Source organism: Furipterus horrens, unplaced genomic scaffold (genome assembly GCF_987537825.1).
Source record: "Furipterus horrens unplaced genomic scaffold, mFurHor1.1.pri manual_scaffold_8, whole genome shotgun sequence".
Taxonomy (NCBI): Eukaryota; Metazoa; Chordata; class Mammalia; order Chiroptera; family Furipteridae; genus Furipterus; species Furipterus horrens.
The window spans coordinates 18,464,767-18,485,732 of record NW_028327178.1 but is presented as its reverse complement, the minus strand read 5'-3'; the positions used below and the strand labels follow the sequence as shown (position 1 = coordinate 18,485,732).

Sequence of the window (20,966 nt, the reverse complement as noted above, 5' to 3'; positions counted from 1 at the left end):
TCATTTAGCCTCTGAATACTTCCTATATATGTAAGAATGGAAGTAGAAAAAGCAAACAGCATCCTCACACCATTATGAAAATAGTTTTCACCTCACAAACTTGCTGAAAGGCTGTTGGGACCACCACATTTTGTGATCCTCTGAATTATTTTTTAAACTTCATTAAAAAGTAACTCTTGTTTTAGATATCTTGCTTCAGATTAACAGTGAGATTTAATATATGAACTCATGAAAGAGGGAACAAACAGGAGATGTAAACAAATAGAAAAAAAACCTGATCATTTGTTAAAAATATAACCCTAAAATCTCAATGTGACAATTTTATGACTGGTAGAGACTCAGCAAAGTCAAGTTATTTTAACACCTATTTACTGAAGGACCTCCCACTATCACAGGTGCCAAATAAAAGATGTCAAAGGGAAGAGTTTGTAGATGGAAGGATCGACAGAATCAATGAAAAGAAATGAAGCTGTGCACTTAAACTGAGAGAGAAGGCAGGCTTTCCTGCACATACTCTCTTGATCTTATAAGTTACAAAATGCTCAGGTTATGAGTATATAGCACTGGTTTTTCACACAAGGGGAAAAAAACATACCTATATGTCTTCTTGTCATTTCAACTGTAGCATTTCGGTTAACATTGGAGAGTAAACCTAAGCAGAATCTCTCTGAATTCGATGGATCTGTGAAGCCGTCTACAGTGAGCGAGGGTTGTGATGCATGAAAGGTCTCTCCAACCCTCTGGTTTAATTCATAATAGGCTATTGAACACCAAAATGCAGGTTCTGAGTAAGTAACTGGCTGCAAATCTGGGGGGAGAAAAGACCAAACCCATAAGAGCAAGAAATGTGTGAACAGTTCAAGCCAAGAACTGACTGAATATTATCACCTTTACATGCTCTGTACCAGCCTATCCTGGCAACAGCTCAGCAAGCAGACCTAACACCTACACATCACGAACTTGTTTCCACAGATCATACCAGATCTTCAATTTCCCCCATCTCATCCCATCTTCAAGACTTTTTTTTAAAGATTTTATGGGGGATCAGTTGTTCTCCTAGTAGTTTTACACTAGTTCCTGTTCAAATAGAAAACCACCATAAAGTAAATCAATTTGAACAAATACAGCTAATTTTTGGTAGAATAAGTGGAATAAAGCTAGAGCAAAAATTATTAAGTCAAGAGCTACAAGAGGAAAAACTGTAATAATAGGATACAAAATGACAAATTCTTGCCATTTGTTGACTTCAACATCAGATTCTCAGGCATTACCCTAGTTATAAATATAGAAAAAACCCACACAGATAAGAAACAAAGTAATAAATACAAAGCATGTGCAAGTGGAAAGAACATGGAATCAAAAGAATCTACATATTTCAAGGGAAAACTAGGATCATATGCATTTAACTTCTATAATTTTTATTATAACCCATTATAAGGAATATCATTTTAAAAAATTAATGTAAAATAAATTCCAAATGTGTCAACTGAAGAAAAACTGCGGAAGAGCAAAGTAAAAGAAAGGCCAACAATGAACTACAGAATGTTTGAGCTCTCACATACACACAGCACCCCAAACCACATGCCTATTTTATAATGTGTATATATATTTATACATCTACCTCATACTAATAACTATTTTAAAATGCATCATTAAAAAACATACCCACAAAAATCTGGTCATAATAGGTCATAAAATGTACCACAAATAAAGAAAATAATTTCTATGAATAAATGGATTATTAGTTTCTTATAATATGTGCCAGCAGAAAAGATGTTTAGTAATATTGAGACACATTACCATTATCATTTTTTAAAAGCATTAATTTGAACAATCTCTTGGTTATTTATTGAGTTTCCTTTCTCATTTATATACAAAATAATTACCAGAGAGAATATGTAAGTGATAATAGTATAAAAACAGTGGTGGAAAAGTGTTTGCAACTTACCCAAACTATGATTAACAGGGGAAAGAGTAGAAGGAGATAGTTCTGCTGGAGATCCTGAAATAAAAAGAATCAATTTAAAAATAGATATGAAAGTATTTCCAGAACTTATGACCAAATAAAAATAACACTGGTTGCAGTGAATTATCGCAAGTAATACATAACATAATTTACATTCCAAGAATTAAAAATACACAGCTGCTTTATGTGAATATAATTTTGGAGGCTTCAATTATGTAAAAGGTAAAATGGAACAGAAAACAGTCCTGGCTTCTAGCTAGAGTTCCCCTTCCCAAAGGCATCTAACGTATCTTTCCAGAAATATTCTATGAACCACATAAGCAAATATGTTCTATTCTGTGCTCCACACTTTTTATATACAAATGGTAACACAGTTCTGAACTTTGCTTTTACATTACTTATTCTACCAGAGATGTTGATACATTTCCTTATTAATTACTTAACCTATCTATATTATTAGCTGCATAACATTACAATATGGTGTATTACGATCCTATATGGATGAACACTCAGGCTACTTCCAATCTTTTTTTCTTTAAGAACCAAGACAGCATGACTAATCTTGGACATTTGCATACCTTCAGTAATATCTGAAATAAGGATAGACACCTGAAAGAGAAACTGCCAGGTCAAAGGACCATGGTTCTGTAATTCTGATATTTTTGCCAAAATTGACATCTGAGCTTCTACTGGTTTGCATTCCCAGTAATAACAAATGGTGAGGGGGCGCTCATGTGTTATTAATAGGTGAGTACATGGTCTTATTTAACAAGTATATGTAGTTTTAACCTGTGTTCCTCTTATATATGACATTGAGTAGCTTTATACTTATTTACAATGTATTTCCTTTCTGTGAATAGTCTGTTCTTTTGCTTACTTTTTTATTATGGTGTTAATCACTTTTCTCACTGATCTACAGAAGACTCTTTATGTATTACAGGCATCAGTGTTTTTATAGTATGAATTGCAAATATTTAAGCAATAATGAAAAATATTTTTATGTAATGTAATTTATCAATCATTTTGGGCTGTGTCATACTTTGATAAAACAATGGTGACAGTAGATATTCTTGTCTTACTCTTAACTTTAAGGGAATACTTCTGGTTTTTTTCCCATTAAGTATAATTCTGGCTTCAATGATGAGAGAGATAACATTGCTTATTTATGATTTTTACATCAATATTTTCAAGTAATACTAGTCTGTAGATTTACACTGCAAGTGCAATGTTATGCTACTTCACAGACAATCTAAAAGCTCTATGTCTTTCCTATGCTCTGTAACAGTTTAAATAGCATTTTAGTAATACATTCCCCTTAATAGTCTGGTAGAATTCCTGTTTGAAATTGTTTGCAGTTAAAAATTTTCTAGGGTTTATTCTAAGACATTTCTTTATTTCTTCCATAAAAATTAACTTAAGATAGCTGTATTTTCTGGAGTCAGTTTGGTAAGTTATATTTTCTTAGGAAATTACTCATGTCTTCCAGTTTTAGGTAAACAGGCTAAACCTAATCAATAAAATATGGGGAGGGGACACAGATACACAAAGGAAGGAAAAGAAGGTACAACCACAGATACAGAAGAAAAAAAATGAGACCACTCAATTCCATGCAACTAAATTTAAACACATCTGTTGTAAATTTGTTAAATAATCATATGTAATTACAAGTTTGTTTTTTGATCATCATTCTCAGTATCCTTTGGAAAAGTTACCTAAAAAGAACATGACCTACAGCTCCGAGGCTTCACATACACAGCAACGGCGCAAATGCAGAACAAGGCAGGTCAGACCCCCTTGTGTCCCTCTCTCCAGCTCACATCATTAGAACCATAACATAAAATACCAGCGGACATAAGTGAAACGCTAACCCCTGGATAAAACAGATGTATCAAAAAATAGAGAACAAGTGATGATTAAGTTTTAGAAGACAGAAAAGTCTTCTGTAACAGAATTAATTTCTTATATTTTTTGTTGTCCCTCATTTTGAAAAATCTGTACCCAATAGGTACAACTAAGAAAGGTCAAAATATATTTAGAACAATGAACTAAAATTCACTGCTGCTTCCTGAAGCTGTTATAAAATAAACAAAGCCACTATTAGACACGGAGGAAACTGCCCAATTTTTCATTTTTAACCATTTACTCCTCAATTAAATACTTATCAGAAATGACCAGTAGTTATAGGTCATTAATTTAAACTATGAGGAGTTCAATCAGACGTGATAAAGAAGAATTACATATTAGAAAAAGAAAGGTTCATTATAACCATATATAAATTTTTAAAAAGTTAAATTAAGCTAACAATTTATTAGTTAATAGTTTTTAGAAACATTTTCTAAAATGAATGCAGGTGAACTGATAATTAACCTATTAGTTACTCATATATGCATGCTGCTACTAAAGTCTAGAACTTCCTTCCTGTTATGAGAAACAAAAAATATCTTATTTGGCTAGTTTGAATCAGCAGTTTCTGTTACTTGTAGCTAAAACATCCAGAGAAACCCTTGTGCATGTATCTTTATATACAAGTTCTGTTACTCTCTAGTATTATCTTATACACAATACTCAGCATCCGATGAGAAAAAATGAGAATGTATAGAAGTAGGGAAAAAACTGACCCATAATCAAGTGATAATGGTCAACAAAAGCATACCTACAAATGAACCAAATACTGGAATTATCAGATAGAGTTTAGACCGTAAGTTAGACCCATGTATACATTATCACTTGATTATCATCAAAGAAGCCAAGGCAAATTAACAGAAAAAGAAAGTCTGCAACAAATGGTGCTAACACAACTGGACAAATGTCTATGGCAAAGGAATCAAGAGCAGAAATCATAATATATATGTGAAACACACCCCTCATTCATGGTTTCCCTTTCTGCAGTTTCAGTTACCCACAGATATAAATCATCCCTCTGTCCAGCATATCCACACTGCGTACACTACCTGCCCATTAGTCACTTACTACCAGTCTAGGTTATCAGATGGAGTGCTGTGGTATCGCAGTGCTGGTGTTCAAAACGGCCCTAAACACAGGAAGAGCGATGCTGGCAATTCATGCCAAAGAGAAGCTGTAAAGTGCTTCCTTTAAGTGAAAAGGTGAGTGCAGTAAGATATTCTGAAGAGAGACCACATTCACATAACTTTTACTACAGCATTTTGTTATAATGGCTCCATTCTATAATTTGTTCTTGTTAATCTTTTACTGTGCCTAATTTCTAAATTAATTGTAGGTATGTATGCATAGGAAAAAACAGTATACATAGGGAGGGTTCCATACCATCCACAGTTTCAGATATCCACTGGGGTCTTGCAACATATTACCTGTGGATATGGACAGACTACCGTATATTCATTCTTATTGCTCTTGCCACGTTTCAGCTATATTATAAAACAGGCATCTGTGCCCTAATTGGAAACCTTGTGGCCTTTGTGTCTGGCTTCTTTCACTTAACATAATGCTTTCAAGGTCCATCCATGTTGTACCATGGATCAGTACTTCAGTCCTTTATATGATTGAATAATATTCCAGGGTACGGATATACCTCATTTAATTTATCCATTCATCATCTGATGTAAAATTGGGTTGTTTCCACTTTTACATGAATATCTGTATACATGTTTAGCATGGATATGTGTAAATTTAGTTTTTAATTTTCTTGGCCATGTATCGATGAGTGAAATTGCTGGGTTATATTTTCTGTATTTTAAGTTTCCAAAGCAACTGAACCATTTTACACACCCTCCAGCAGCACATGAAGCCTCTAACTTCTCCATATCCTCATCAACACTTGTTATTCTTTTTTTTTATTATTACGACTATTCCAGTAGGTGCAAAGTGGTATGTCATTGATTTTCATCTGCATTTCCCTCATGCCTAATGATCCCGAGCATTTTTCATGGCATTCACTTTATTTTTATTGTTGCAATCCTCACATGAGGACATGCTTATTGATTTTAGAGAGAGAGATAAAAACATCAAGGTGAGAAAACCAATTGGTTGCCTCCCACATGTGCTGGACTGGGGATCGAACTTGCACCTTAGGTATGTTCCCTGCCCAGAAATCAAACCCAGAACCTTTTGCTGTATGTGATGATGCTCCAACCAACTAAGCCATCTGACCAGGGCTGGTATTCACTTTTAAATGTATAGTACCAATTGTCCATCATGGGGAAAACAAGAACTGATTGATTCAGGAACAGTTCTTCAATATACAGGTGTATTAGACATATTTGGAAAACCAAATATCATTTGCAGTAAGATATCTGCATTAAGATATACATGTTATTTCCAAAAATCATTAAATTATGTATCTTTCTTGGTTATGTACTACTCTGAACAGCTATGATCAGCTATAGCAGAAGCTTCCTGCCTGGAAGTCTAAATAATGGAAGGATGTAAAAAATAGAATTATTGGAAAAGCCTGACCACCCCCAATGTTAATTAACTTAAAAATAACTTGGATTATCATAACTGCAGAATGTGTTACTATAAACTGTAGAATAGTGATTATATAATTTGTCAGGTTGTACGTAATATTAAGGTGTCCAATCCTTAAGATACTGACAAGCTGAAATGGATTAAAACAGGCAATTATAATGACATCACAGCTATTTCACCAGCAACCTATTAGTTCTGCTGGATTATACATCATTACGTAACAACTGTTTTAAAGCTTTGATGTGTGTAATATTTATTATGTGTTAAAACTTTTCTCCATTGTATTTGGAGTTGATAGTTAATATTAGAAATTAATTGAATTAGGTTAGGTATAAGTTTTGTTTTGTTTTTTGTAAACAATCTACTATAATTCAGAACTCACTCTTATGTTAAAGAAGCACTGAAAAGCTAAATTCCATCCCTTACCTCCCAATTCCTCTGAAAATCTGTTATTAGGCTAATATGGTCTTCCATCACAATGACATTTATTCATAGGATAACTAAAACTTTTCAATAGAAGCACAGAATACTTAAAAAGTATCTGAGTGTTCTCAATTTTCATTTACTCTAATGAGAAAATTCTACCAATTACTTTGCTGAGCAACGTATGTTAATTTTTCATGGACAACAGGGCCCTTTGATTGTTCAAATATAATTAAGTCAAGATAAAAGATTTTTCGATGTGTCCCAACTTCTCTAAATGTTAACAGTTATAAAAAACTCATGTGAGTTTCAAACAAGGCAAAAATGTTTATCTAATTACTGAGAGATTTTGAAGGTATTTTTTACCTGTATCCATACTTTGGTTCAACTGTTGATCACTTGTTTCTCCGTCCTCACTGATGTATCCAGGAGGTGGCGTTTCTACAGAAGTTTACAACAACAAATCAAGTACAGTACAATTTAATCTCATCTTTTCTCCCAGCTACCAAAAATAACCAATGAATCGCTCCAAATAACAAATAAAAATGTTATATAACATCACTATAAAAAGCAGTATTGGAAACTAAGAGCTTAGGATTCAGGTTCTGCTCCAAATCTTGTAGGTAAATCCTTAAAGCCTACTTGAAATACAATCGAACTCCCTGGGCATATTTTCCTAGCTATTATTTACATATCTGGCTCATTCTCATATGTATATTTTCTGGGGCAAGAGTCAAAAATATAACTTCAAAGATGCCTCAGTTCTGGATCAGTATGCTTCAAAGACATTAGTACCTACAATATTTTTTTTTAACTAATGGCCACATAGATGAGTACTTAGATGATTAAAGGACCCTCCCGCCCTGGCAAACAATTTCAGATTCCATCTTCCACTAAATTTTACAGGGCAAAATATGGTAATATAGCTCAGGACTGGTCTAGCTTGAATTCTACCCAAAAAATGTATTTCCCTAGAGATTTCTAACCTTAAGTCCTGAGTATTAAAGCAGAAAATTAAATTCAAATACAGACAACTGCACAAAACTGAGGTAAAACACTCCCTGAAAATAAAATTATAGTGTGTCATTTCCAACATGTTTTATGAACAAAATATTTATTCAGGAGCCACCTGAATACCTGAATGAGCTTCATGAAAATAAAAACATTTACACAACTCTATCAATTGTAATTTCGAGAATGAAAAATAAGTTTAAATGATTATCAACAGTTTAAATATTTACATTGCGAGACCTGTCTAAGCAATTCAAATGCAGACACATACTTAAAGACTTGTAATTACCAAAAGGAGGAGAGAAAAGATATGGGTGAAAGGCTTTATTCAGTAACCCTTTTATGATCTCACTTCAATAAGCTAACTACAAATTTTAACTTCTTAATACCAAACTTTTCATTTAAATGTCAGTACCCTAAAATTTTTAATACTGAATTTCTAAGAATAAAATACCTTCTTTCATATGTTCAAACAACAAAAACATTAAAATAAGAGTAAAATATATCATTATTTCAAAGGTTAAAGCTGACAAAATTAAACAGAGCTAAGCTTTGCCAGTCTAACCACCTATGTCTCAAAAGTCTAAGCAGGAAGAATAATAAATTTTTATATAATTTATCTTATTTCATTTTTCTCTATTATCTGTGTATAAATTAATAATGAAGCTATTAGCATTTTGTAGAAAATATTAAATTTTCTCTTTAAGTGGAATAAAAAGTAAACCCTTAGGTTTTGCTATCAGTCCAAGCTGAGTAAACCCCATTGTCCAGAAAAGCAAATAGATACAATCCACTTTTGATTATCTATTTTGTAAAATACCCAAATCTAAAAAAAAAATAAATAAATAAATAAAAAAATAAAAAACCACAAAGGAAAAACAAGTTCAAACATTTCCACAAGTGAAAGCCACTAAGCATTTTGATAAGCATCCCTCCAAATAATTACTGGGCTGCTGATCTTGTAAGACCGTATGCTTACTCACACCTCAGTTTCCTAGTAGTGCTAAGTCCTACTTCAAAGATTTAACAAACCTCCTCCTTCATGCCACAATTCTGCTCCCTAGGAAAATGTCCTGTTTTAGCTGTCTTCCCCTCTCATCCTAGCCCTTATACTGCATTCCACTCTATGCATTGCTTTCTAACTTCTCAAAAAGTTTGTTTCCTAGCAATCTAAAAATCAGTTTTAAATTCCTTTTTGGAATAAAACAGTAATCAAAGAAAACGAACATTAAAGCAATTAGAAGACACTTTCTAACTTTAAAATTAGTTATTTTGAAAAATCCTTACACTTTAAAAATTGTCTTCAATAAAAGGGCATTATTTCCATGATGAGATACATTTAATAAATATTTAGTATGTGCTTAAAACTCTAAGTTCCTTGCATATTTTCAGTTGTATACGAGTGGAACAGAGGAATATTCCAAAAGGAGAACAAAATTAACACCAAAAAAATCCAGAGTATAGCTTAATCCTCATCCTAATATTATACTTTTCATTCCTGTTTTAAAAAGGGGATGGGGACAGAAAAGAAAGCATTAATTGTTCTCCTAAAAAATAGTGAAAATTAAAAAGGTATGTAGGCTACTGTATCATGGAATATGTTGCTGGATCACATAATACAATAATTAGAGCAGGAGTTACTGAGGCCCAGATAAAAAAGTACTAAAATATAGATTTTCTGATTTTCAGTACAATATAGGTATTTGCTTTATCTGAAGAACTAAAGTACTTTATCTCCTATAGAAATGTTATATTTTTCTTAAACATTATCTATGAAAGTAATTATTTGGTCAATTTTTAATTACATTTGTTTCAGGAATAGTTTTTCCTGTATCATTTATTTTGCTTACATTCTACATCTCTCTTAGCTTCAACAACTAAGACAAACTTACTAAGATCTTTTCTTTTCTGCTTCTCAGAGTACTTTGATTAAAGCCACTGCAAAAGAAAATGAAATATGAAGTAAAACTTTTCTCCAGACAAGTGTTTCAAGACTAGGTTTATATATTTCACAAAATAATCACCCAACAGATCACATTTTTCTATTTAAAATCTAAAAGCCTTTTTTAAAAAGTCAAACCACAGTTTCCTAATACTTAAATGTTTATGAATAAAATTTGTACCTATCCCAATTTTTAGGAGATTCAGAAGGCAAAAATACCTGGGATATAATTACTCTGTGGCTCAATCCCCGCTGGGAAATTAGTGTTTTCGGGAATGGAGTGGGTATAATCATCCAGAGGTGGTAGTTCAGTTAGGATCTCGGTGTGCCGTGGCACTAATACAGGAGGCAGAACTAAAAAGTAAAAAAATAAAATAAAATAAAATAAAAAATCAAGTTAAGGTCAAGGATGCAATGGGAGGGGGCCAGGGCCTTCATTAAGTTTTCACAAAAAGGAAAAAAGTAGCCTGCTTAATTTTTTAAATTTAGGGCCCATCTATTTGGTATCATACAAATTATTAAGAAATTGACAAATCTGATTTTAATTTTAACTTACTATACAGTCCACAATCTAAAATTCCAAGATCTAATTTATCTTGTACTTTTGAGTACAAGGTGATCCTGGTAATATTATATGACCATAAAAGTTCAAAAACCCCATTGCAAAGACTGGGAAAAGATTTGTAAAATAACATTTAGGTTATTTTCTAAAAATACAGCTGTAGTCCTGAAAAGTTTCAAGTAAAGAGCGAAGTAAATGTAAAGTCTTGCTATGAGTTTTACTGAACTGCTTATTAAGAATAATATCATTATAGTCCTTAAAAAAAAAAAAAACCACTCAGAGCAAAATGACTGACAACAGTTAATGCAGCAGACAGGGAAATGGATTTATCAGTTTATTTCTAAGCAGACCGAATTTGTGGAATTAGAATTTCCTGTATATGTACTTTGAGGTGAAATAGTATGCTATCCAAAGAAACTATCTTTCCCAATAAGATATACTTTCCATAAAATATTTTTAAAATAAAAACGTATTTTTAATGACCACCAAATAATATACTAAATTGAAGGTAATTTATTAGAATTTTACACCAAAATTTTCTTGGGTCAATTAGGTATAGGACTACCTAATATACTTAAGTTCAAGCATTTCCTTTTTAAAAAAAAAATTGCTTTCCTACCTGGCGTCTCAACTCTCTGGTAGTGGTAAGGGTTTACACATACTTCATCCTTTTTAAGATTAAAAGCATATTCGCAGTTTTCAATTGCTTTGAGTTCATGATGACTGTGAAGATCAGGCCAGCGCCATAACCGGCAATATATAACGTGTGGCAGCCCTTTCCGGTGAGATACCTGAAGCCGACCATCAAGAGACCTATTGGGAGGAAGCAAGGGGAAAAGAAAGGTGGGAGTTTTTAAAAAGCAGGAATACGTAGTCAACTGGACTACATGAGTTAAATAAAAGTATAAAGAAAGGAATGATATTTAGTTTTAGTGAGTACAAAGGAAGAAAAATGGATCGGACATAAAAGTAAACAACAGCTCTAGCAGATGTTTCTTAAAAACATACCACACAAAAGACTCAAGTGTCAGTGAATGGCTAACCATTAGAGAAAAAAACAGATTTTTAAGAGTATCATATAGCTGCACTTGAAAAACTATCAGCTTTTATCTTTAGTAAATCAAACTCTTATTCAGGGATTCTTTTAGGGGCAATAATTCTGTAGGTGACTAAGTTATCAAAAACGGAACTACTGTGAAGAATGGTAAATACCAACAATGATATAAAACTTACTCAAACTAATGTAACTCATTACCCAGTTGTGGCTGTGTTGAGTACTGAGGTATATTTCTATAGCTCACATATAAATGCAGATGGTGATGAATATGATAAGATGAAATGAATACCAATATGCTCAAAAAGAGAATGAGGTGATTAAAAAAATAAAAAGCAAAAGATGAGTTAGCCTTGTATTAATTGTGTTTAGTAATCAACTATGTATTTATTAGTATACAGATGAGATTTAAATGATAGCAAGAAATTTAGCAAAACCTTTTTATCTATTGAAAAATTAGGCCAACAACAGATCTCAAACTAAAATGAGAATATAGTTATCAAAGTTCCTATTCTTTAGGGGATGCAATAATTTAAAGATTCAAAATTAGAATTTCATTGATCAAAATTTCAGCTGAAACATTTAATAATACTTTCAATACTGGCAAGCAGGTATTTTAAATGCCATGCCTTATTTTACATTAAGGTAACATCCTAGGCAAAATTATACTAAGCAACCCACTACAGATCTTCCAAAACACCCCCACCCTCCCACAAGACTGCTAGGATTCAACAGAGGGCAGCATATTCACCTGGTTTGTTCAGAGAAGCTGTAAAGGCCTGTTGTATCCCACTGATCTATCGTATTTGGTGTACTCAGTCCCCAAATTTCAGAGCAAGTGCTGTGCATAAATTGAAAAACAAAAAATTGATGTGAACATGGAAGCATGGTTATTCAAAATACCATGATGTAAAACATGAAAAATGTACAGAATACTTCCTTCACCCAGAAAATATACATTGCTTCACTTTCTCTTGGCATTTAGCGTTGGTTTCTATATTTTCTATATGAAGGAAGCCAATAAAATGGAACATGTGACTCCAGATAAGTTATGATTATGTTTTTAAAATGTGAACACCAATGCTCTCTAGCTTAATGAAGTCATACCTATAATGCCCTTTCCAATTTCCTCTGCTCACAACAAAAGATGTAAAACCTATGCCATTAGCTCTACTAACAGTGCTTCATTTTATAATCCAGTTTTTTTTTTTTAAGAAAACTTATCTAAACACAAATGTCAACTGGTGTTTTTAATATAGGAAAAATTTCAGTTAAAATAAACATATTCAGTTAAGATTTTCAAGTTGTTTGAGATACTTAAATATTCAGTTTTACAATAATTACTGCTCTTTTATCACTACAAAGGACAAGGAAGTAGACTCTGAAATCATTCTAATGTAGCATGCCACCTTAAAAGTTTTAAGAAATTTCTGAGGGCTAAGATATATATAATGTAACTATAAATGTGTCATAACTACACAAGGAAACATTTTAATTATTACCAAAGATCACAAAGTAAACTGAGGAAAGAAAAATACATACAACTTCCTACAAAGACAACACCACAGTGACATCAATTCTGCCAAATTTATATAGTCAATGCCATCTCAATACAAGAAATTAAAATTTTAAGCCTGGCAAAATTATTCCAAAAATAACACACCAGTATAAACGAGAATGACCAAGAAAACTCTGACAAGAGTAGAAGCATGACCTAACAAATTCTACAATACATTATAAATCCTCAGTAATGAAAACATTATGCAATTAGCAAAAGAATACACAAGCAAAAGAGAACAGAATTTCTGCCTGTAGAGTAGCCTCAATTAGGCAAACTTCCTTTGGATAAAAATGACAGCCACTGAACATAATAAAATCAACTATTTGAAAATACAATACAATCAACTACCTAAAGGAGACCAAAAACAGGCAAAAATTGAAGTCAATCTTTCTAAGAGGGGAAATGTATTGGATGAAGAGCTGCGCTGATGTGGCTTTGTGTACAGAGGGGCACCCCACAGTCTGAGCTAGGAAGGGTAATTAGACCATAAGCAGAAAACTGCAATTTTACTGACCAGCAGAATCATAGAATGGAATTGAAGAGGGCTGGATAAATTACAGGAAAATCCTGTAAAGAAGGGAGCAACAGGAGGAAAAACATCAATACATGAGTGTGAACTCTGCCTTTATCTTTGAGTGACTCCTAAATCACACATTAAGTTGATGTTAGAATTTTCTTGGTTATAGGCCATAGTAATCAAAACAGCCTGGTACTGGCATAAATACAGATACATCAATGGAACAGAATAAAGAGCCCAGAAATAAACCCACACCTTTATAGTCAATTAATACTGGCTACATTTGACAGAGAAAGCAAGCACATACAATGGGCTAAAGATAGTTTATTCGATAAATGGTGTTGGGAAAATTGGACAGATAAGTGCAGAAAAATGAAACTAGACCACCTTCTTACACCACACAAAAGAATAAATTCTAAATGAATCAAAGACTTAAATGTTAGACCCCAAACCATAAAAATCCTAAAAGAAAACATAGGCAGCTAAATCTTGGACGTTGCCTGTAGAAATTTTTTATTGAATATATCTCCCCAGGCAAGGGGGAAAATAAACTAAAGGGACTATATCAAACTAAAAAGTCCTTGTACAGCAAAAAAAAAATCATCACCAAAATAAAGACAGTCCACAAAATGGGATAACATATTCCCTGATATATCTGATAAGGGGTAAATATCCAAAATTGATAAAGTACTTCCAAAACTCAACACCAAAACAAACAAACAACCCAATTAAAAAATAGGCAAAGGACCTGAATAGACACTTCTCAAAGACGACATACAGATGGCCAAGTCATATTAAAAGATGCTCAGTGTCACTAATCACCAGAGAAAAGCAAATTAAAACCACAATGAGATACCATCTCACACTGACAGAATGGCCATCATCAATAAATCAACAATCGACAAGTGCTGGCTGGCAAGGGGACCCTAGCGCACTGCTGGTGGGAATGCAGACTGGTGCAGCCACTGTGGGAAGCAGTATAGAGATACCTCAAAAAATTAAGAATGGAACTAACTGCCTTTTGACCCAGCGATCCCACTTCTGGGAATACAGCCGAAGGATCCTAAAACACTAATTTGAAAGAACATAAGCACCCCTGCGTTCACTGCAGCATTATTTACAATCGCCAAGATACGGAAGCAGCCCAAGTGTCCAACAATAGATGAGAGGATAAAACAACTATGGGACATTTACATGACGGAATTCTACTCAGCCATAAAAAAGAAGAAAATGTTACCCTTTGGAATAGTATGGATGGACCTGGAGACGATTATGCTAAGAGAAACAAGCCAGTCAGAGAAAGACAAATACCATATGATTTCACTCATGTGTGGAATCTAATGAACAAACTGAATGAACAAGCATGAGACAGACTCATAGATGGAGAGCAGATGACAGCTCATGGGGGGGGGGGTAAGGGGTAGTGGGACTGAGCACAAAGGAAAAAGGAGACGTGGACAACAGTGTGGTGATTGCTGAGGGGAGGGGAATATAAGCGGACTAAATGGTAATGCAAAAAAAAATACAATAAAGATTAAATTAAAAAAATAATTTTCTTGGTTATAGAAGAACTCAGTATAAATTAGCCTTCTGATAAACATAAGTTTACACTAAATTATGTTTCCATATAACATTAAAGAAAGTACACAAGAAATGTCTTTACATTACTCAAATGTGAAAAGCATCAACATGCATATTAAGCTGTTTACAAGGATAGAAAATGACAGATCAAAAAACTAATAAAAATAGTTACTAGGTGAAATCAATAATATATCCCACCAAAAGTATTAAATTATACTACTATTATCATAATAGCACCATGCCAAACAGTCCCTAAATTTATTTGACCATCTGATTTCAAGACATTCTAAAAACTCTTAAGTACTGAAAAATACCATGTTAATTGTTTTAAAACAAAAATTTGTCTCATTCTGCCTGATCAAAATTTGATACTGTTCCCTAATCCAATTAGCATAAATATTACAAATATGTGTTGAAGTAAGATGTAATAGCCAACAAATAGTCTACAATTGCTTTTTTACATCAATACACAAACAGGTAACCAAGTATGTCCATGTTAGAATCTCATGCCAAGTCCTGCAATACTCTGTATAGAACATAATTTCTTAAAGGCAGATTAGCCCCTATCAACTCTGTTAACTTTCTTGCTTATATAGATTGAATTAAAAAAAAAAATTCCAGAAAAGTTGGAACAGTTATCAAAATCATTAGGACACCAGAGTGACAAAAAGGTCTGTAATGGCCTACACTGCATTAACTGATCACTGGACTAACCAGATGACATGGTAGTTAAGCCCGGCAGAAATCCTTATAAAATTTCCCTTGTATAACTTTTACACTAAGTATTAGTAAAATTAACATATTAAAACTTTTCTTCATCTAATAAATTTACCTTTGAAAACTGAAGTTAAAATTTAAAACGCTAGGGTATAATTTACCAACTATATACATGCACAGGTATTTTATATACACATCTACATTAACATTTTGCACTTTGGTTCAAACAGACATTATGTTTGTTAATTTATATACTTTTTTGTTAAGGACATGTATATTTATTCATATACTTATTATTAGGATATGACAGAGAACAAATGAGAACTAAGTTCAAGAAAGTTAACACTGACTTTGAAGGCTTATACCACAGAAACATAAACTATTAAGTAAGTTTTACAGTTCCTGTCACATTTGCATGATTTACTGCAGCAGTTAAACCACCACTGTTAAAAGTAATAAACCTATGTTTTACTAATTTATTATTTTTCATGACCTTCTAGCCTAAAGTGTATTTCTTCCACAAATTAAAAGGAGTAAGAATCTAGGTTGTCACTGTGGAAAGATTATAAAGCACGGTGAACAGTGAGTAAAATTAAAGGGGTTAATAAAATAGCAGAATGGTATCCACAAAAGAAACTTCATTCAAGCCTTCAGCTTTTGATTACTGATGTACTCATGAAATATGGACATCTACAGAGTAATCTGTAACTATTCATCCATAATTATTTCTACTTAAAAAGAGTCCTTTCATTTTATATATGACTAGCAAGGCTAAAAGTTTCTATTTTAAATAGCTCAGAAATCAAGAGCTGATCACTGTAACAAAACAAAGATTCTATAATTACATGTCCTATATCTATCTGTGTACTTCATCACCACTCAACAGCAGAGGGATTGGGAATGGAAAATAAGAAAATGCCTGTCTTCAGATAGTTTTTTTACCTTCACCTCATCATCAAGAAAGAAGCTTTGGGAACAACCCTATCCTTAACAAATTAGCAAAAGATACAAGTGAACAATTAAGTTTTCACTGGCTTCAGAAAACCTCAAAATTTCCAACTTATTTTAAGGATTTGCTATGCACCTGGAACTATTCAAAGTGTTTTAAGTGAATTATGTGACTTATACTCATATCAACCCTATAAAGTGAATTCACATCACTACTTTCAAATAATAAATGTAAGCTATTAAATAACTCAAACAGTTACAAAGCTATTGAGATAAGAGCCAGGATTTATATGCGGCTGGCTTAAGAGCCTAAATTTTTCAAGGTACACTTCTGCAAAATGATGGCTTAAATCAGTTGTGTTAATCTTTTATAGGAGTATGTACTGACTTTTATTTTCTTATTTCCTTCATACTGATATTTGGGACCTTAATCCTGGAGAGATTGCCCCTCTCAGGGCAAGAGATAGCAAGACTTTCTCTTGAGAGAACACCTTTTATATACAAACCATCCAATCCAGAGCCCGTATTACTATTTTATCGAACTCTCAAAAACCAAGCCAATATTCCTCCCCAACCCTAATCATACTAGAGCTAGGTACTGGACAGCCAGGAACGACCCCAACAGGCCAGAGCCTGCCGAAATGATTCTAACTATCCAATCCTACACTTAACTTGGCATATCTACCCAGCATTACCCATGCCTCCCCTCAAAACTCCAATAAAGGCTCTGGGTCACGCTCTATCCTCATCCCTCCATTTATCAATCCCTCGTATTTTTTATATATATTAAAAATTATGTTGCAGATCCTTCAAATCTAGACACTTAAGCACATATATATTATTAACTAAAGTTCATTGTTGACTTTTTGAAATAAAATCTACATAATGTGAAACAAACCTTAACGGCACCATTTTGTTAGTTTTATCATATGCATAAATCGTGTAACTCTCAACTCAGAAAGTCCCTCTTGTCCCTTTCTCAGTCAATCCTTTCCAGCCCCTCTCCCCCAAAGTAATCCCTGGTTTGTTTTTTTTCCGCCATAGGTTTAATCTGTTCCAGACCTTCATATAAATGGAACCATACAGTATCTATTTTGGGCCTGGCGTTTTTGACTCAGCATAATGATTATGAGATCCATCCATGTTCAAGTGTGTAATAGTAGTCCATTCTTTTCAATGCTCAGTTTTCCATTACATCAACAGACCATAATTTGTTTAGTCATTCTTTTACCAATGGGTACCTGATCTGTTGCCAGATTTGGGGGATTAATGAATACTGCTGCTATGAACATTCAAGTAAATACATGTCTCTTTGTGAACATATGCTACAATTTCTCTTAATTACCTAAAAATGATATCCTTGGGTCATTGAGTAGATGAATGTTTAGTTTTATAAAAACTGCCTATTTTCCAGAGTGGAGACAGTAGCATTTAATATCCCCTTCCTCAATATATGGAAGTTTCTGCTTGTTCCATAGCTTCACCAATATTTGGTGTGGTCGGTTTATTTAACTATAACCATTCTGGTGATTATGCAGCGCTATTTCATTGTGGTTTCAATTTGCTCTTTCCTGATAACTAACAATATTGCACTTTTTCATTTGCTTACTGGCCCTTTTTATGTTTTCTTTTGTGAGGTATTCAAATCTTTTGCCCATTTTTAAAATCAAGCTATTTGTCTTTTCACTATAGAGCTATATATATAAATTCTTTATAAATTCTGGATACAACCTTCTTGTCAGAAGAAAGTTTTACAAATATTGTCTACTCTGTGATTTACTTACTTATTTCTTAGTATTTTTTGATGTGATGCTTTTAATACTGATGAAGTTTTTCAACTTCCCCTAATTTCTTTCTATACAATAAAAGAAAAAAAAACTTTGCCACCCCCAAGTCACAAACATATTCTCCTATACAAACTTCAAAGTTTTAGCTTTTAGGTGAGAACTAGGACCCATTAGAATTGTTCTGAATGGAGTCAAGGTTCATTCTTCCATATGAACATACAGTTCTTCCAGTACTATTTGTTAAAAAGACTTCCCTGTCCCTACAGAACTACTTTGGCATCTCTGTCAAAAATCAAATAACCACAGAAGTATCTATTTTGGGGTTCTCTATTTTATCCTATTTTATTTGTTTTTATACCAGAATCACACTGTACAGATTACTGTGGCTTCATGGAAGGTCATGAAATCAAGATAATTTAAGTCCTCTGTGTTTTCTTTTTTTTTTCAAGATTGCTCTAAATATTATATAGGTCCCATACTTTCCATGTAAATTTTAGGATCAGCTTGTGCAATTCTACTAAAAAAAAATAGTATTTAATACGAATCAGAGAACTGAGTCAATACCACTGAGTGTTCTAATTCAATCACAAGTCAATTTATTGCATAGTAGTTCCAATATGTAGGTCATCTCAGGGTTTGTTTCCATTGTTGTCCCTTCAGAAAGGGTCACATTTTCTTTTGTTCTTCGTAAGTCGAGTAATTTAGGACTATATGTTGGACATTGTGAGTTACATGATGAAGATAGAGATTCTATAATATACCTCCAGTAAGTGTTAACTGTCTTGTTTTAGCAGGCTATTAATTTGTTTGTACTCAAAGTGCAAAGTCTGTCTTTGAATAATTCATATCAACATTTTACCTTTAGCTAGACTACACTAAGTCTACCCTGTATATGTGTGGGTGCCTAGTGATTTCAACGAAGTTTTTAAGCAGAATCTGGGGATTCCATCCAGTAGCTTTCTCCCTGCTATTTCTTCAGGAAAGACAGATAGTTTTATATTAAAATTTTAGCTACCCTGCATATACTGCATGGACAAAAGCTATAAAAACAGAAAATTCACCCCATTCCATTATCTTGTTTCAAGTATCACATCCCTTTCAAGATTATCCATTTTTGTTTACTCTCTAATGCTTTTCTGTTTGTATGTTTTGCGCAGTTTATAATTGTTATCTGAGGGAGTGTGAGACTGGTAAAAGTATATCTGACTATACAAGCAGAACTCTCTCTCCATTTGTTTAGTCTTTAATTTCATGAAGGTTTTGAAATTTCAGTATCTGTGTCTTTTAAAAATGCATTTCTAGAGAAAGACAAGAACAGAGGATGGAGGCATGGGTAAACTTGGCTCACCTACTCACACAACCACAATAAAAATTACAACTAAACTACAAAATAACTATCACCCAGAATCATCAGAATATCTAGCTGTATGGATGTCTGACAACCGAGGAATTAAAGAAGTCACATTGATGGCAGGGGGGGCAGCAACACAGAGATACTACCAGATGGCCCCACAAATCGAGAGGGATAGCTCAGGAGTGAAGGATACCAGCCCCACAGCAGACCACCCAGCCCAGGGTTCCAGTGCCAGGAAGATAAGTCCCCATAACTTCTGGCTATAAAAACCAGTAGGGTTGGGGTGGAGGAAGAAACTGTGGGACTCTCAGCTGTCTCCTCTTAAAGGGCCCCAAAACAGACTTAGGACTTAGACTCACTCCTTACTCCCTCTGGGCTCCAGCACCATGGCAACAGCTTGTTGAGCGCCAGTGGTATATGGGGAGAAACTAAGTATCTGGCATCAGGGCAAGTATCGAAGGACAGATTCCTCCCAGAAAAAACTCCAGAGGCAAGGCAGCAGCCACTGTCCCATTTCTGAGCCCTCCCTACATAGAGCCACAGAGCAGCCGCAGCATACCTGAGACTTCAGCAACCTAGTTCACAGGGGATGCCCCACCCTGGCGTTTACTTAAGGCTCCACCCCATCCTACTCACAAGTGCACTTTTCCTACATTAGGTCAGGCTACTAAGACAGGGAGTCAAAGCAGCTCTACCTAATACATAGAAACAAACACGGGGAGACTGCCAAAATGAGGTGATGAAGAAACATGGCCCAAAAGATTTGATCGCTATCAACTGCAACTGGTCTACCTGACTGTGGAGCATCATCCAGTTAGAAATCTCTAGCATGAAACTTCGGAAACCACTTTTGACACGTTTGATCAGTCACAGCACCTTCTCCATACACTGCACAAATCTTTTTTGTGTGTTTCAGTGGTGTTTTTACCTTTCTGTAAATAATAAAGTATAATACACCGAAAATATCGCTTATTTTCTTCTATCTTCAATATTTAAATGGCTACACAAATATTCACCAATTTTGATGTTTTTTTTTAAATGCATGTTGATAGGACAGCTATCACATACAATCGAACTATTGTTTTGAATGAAGTTAA

At 33.7% G+C, this 20,966-nt stretch overlaps 1 protein-coding gene across 3 annotated transcripts in view; it reads right to left on the bottom strand.

The window, feature by feature from the left end:
- Nucleotides 1-20,966, bottom strand: part of SMAD2 (SMAD family member 2) — a 69,327-nt gene that overhangs the window by 6,867 nt on the left and 41,494 nt on the right. For 2 of the 3 annotated variants that reach the window (XM_090285549.1, XM_090285548.1), the window contains exons 4-9: nucleotides 12,156-12,245; nucleotides 10,970-11,163; nucleotides 10,008-10,142; nucleotides 7,202-7,276; nucleotides 1,949-2,002; nucleotides 596-808 (exon numbers count right to left, since the gene is read on the bottom strand). In XM_090285549.1, the coding sequence (XP_090141675.1) occupies nucleotides 596-808; nucleotides 1,949-2,002; nucleotides 7,202-7,276; nucleotides 10,008-10,142; nucleotides 10,970-11,163; nucleotides 12,156-12,245 (761 nt within the window). The remainder of the gene's footprint in view (nucleotides 1-595; nucleotides 809-1,948; nucleotides 2,003-7,201; nucleotides 7,277-10,007; nucleotides 10,143-10,969; nucleotides 11,164-12,155; nucleotides 12,246-20,966) is intronic. The other variant, XM_090285550.1, reaches the window with a different exon arrangement.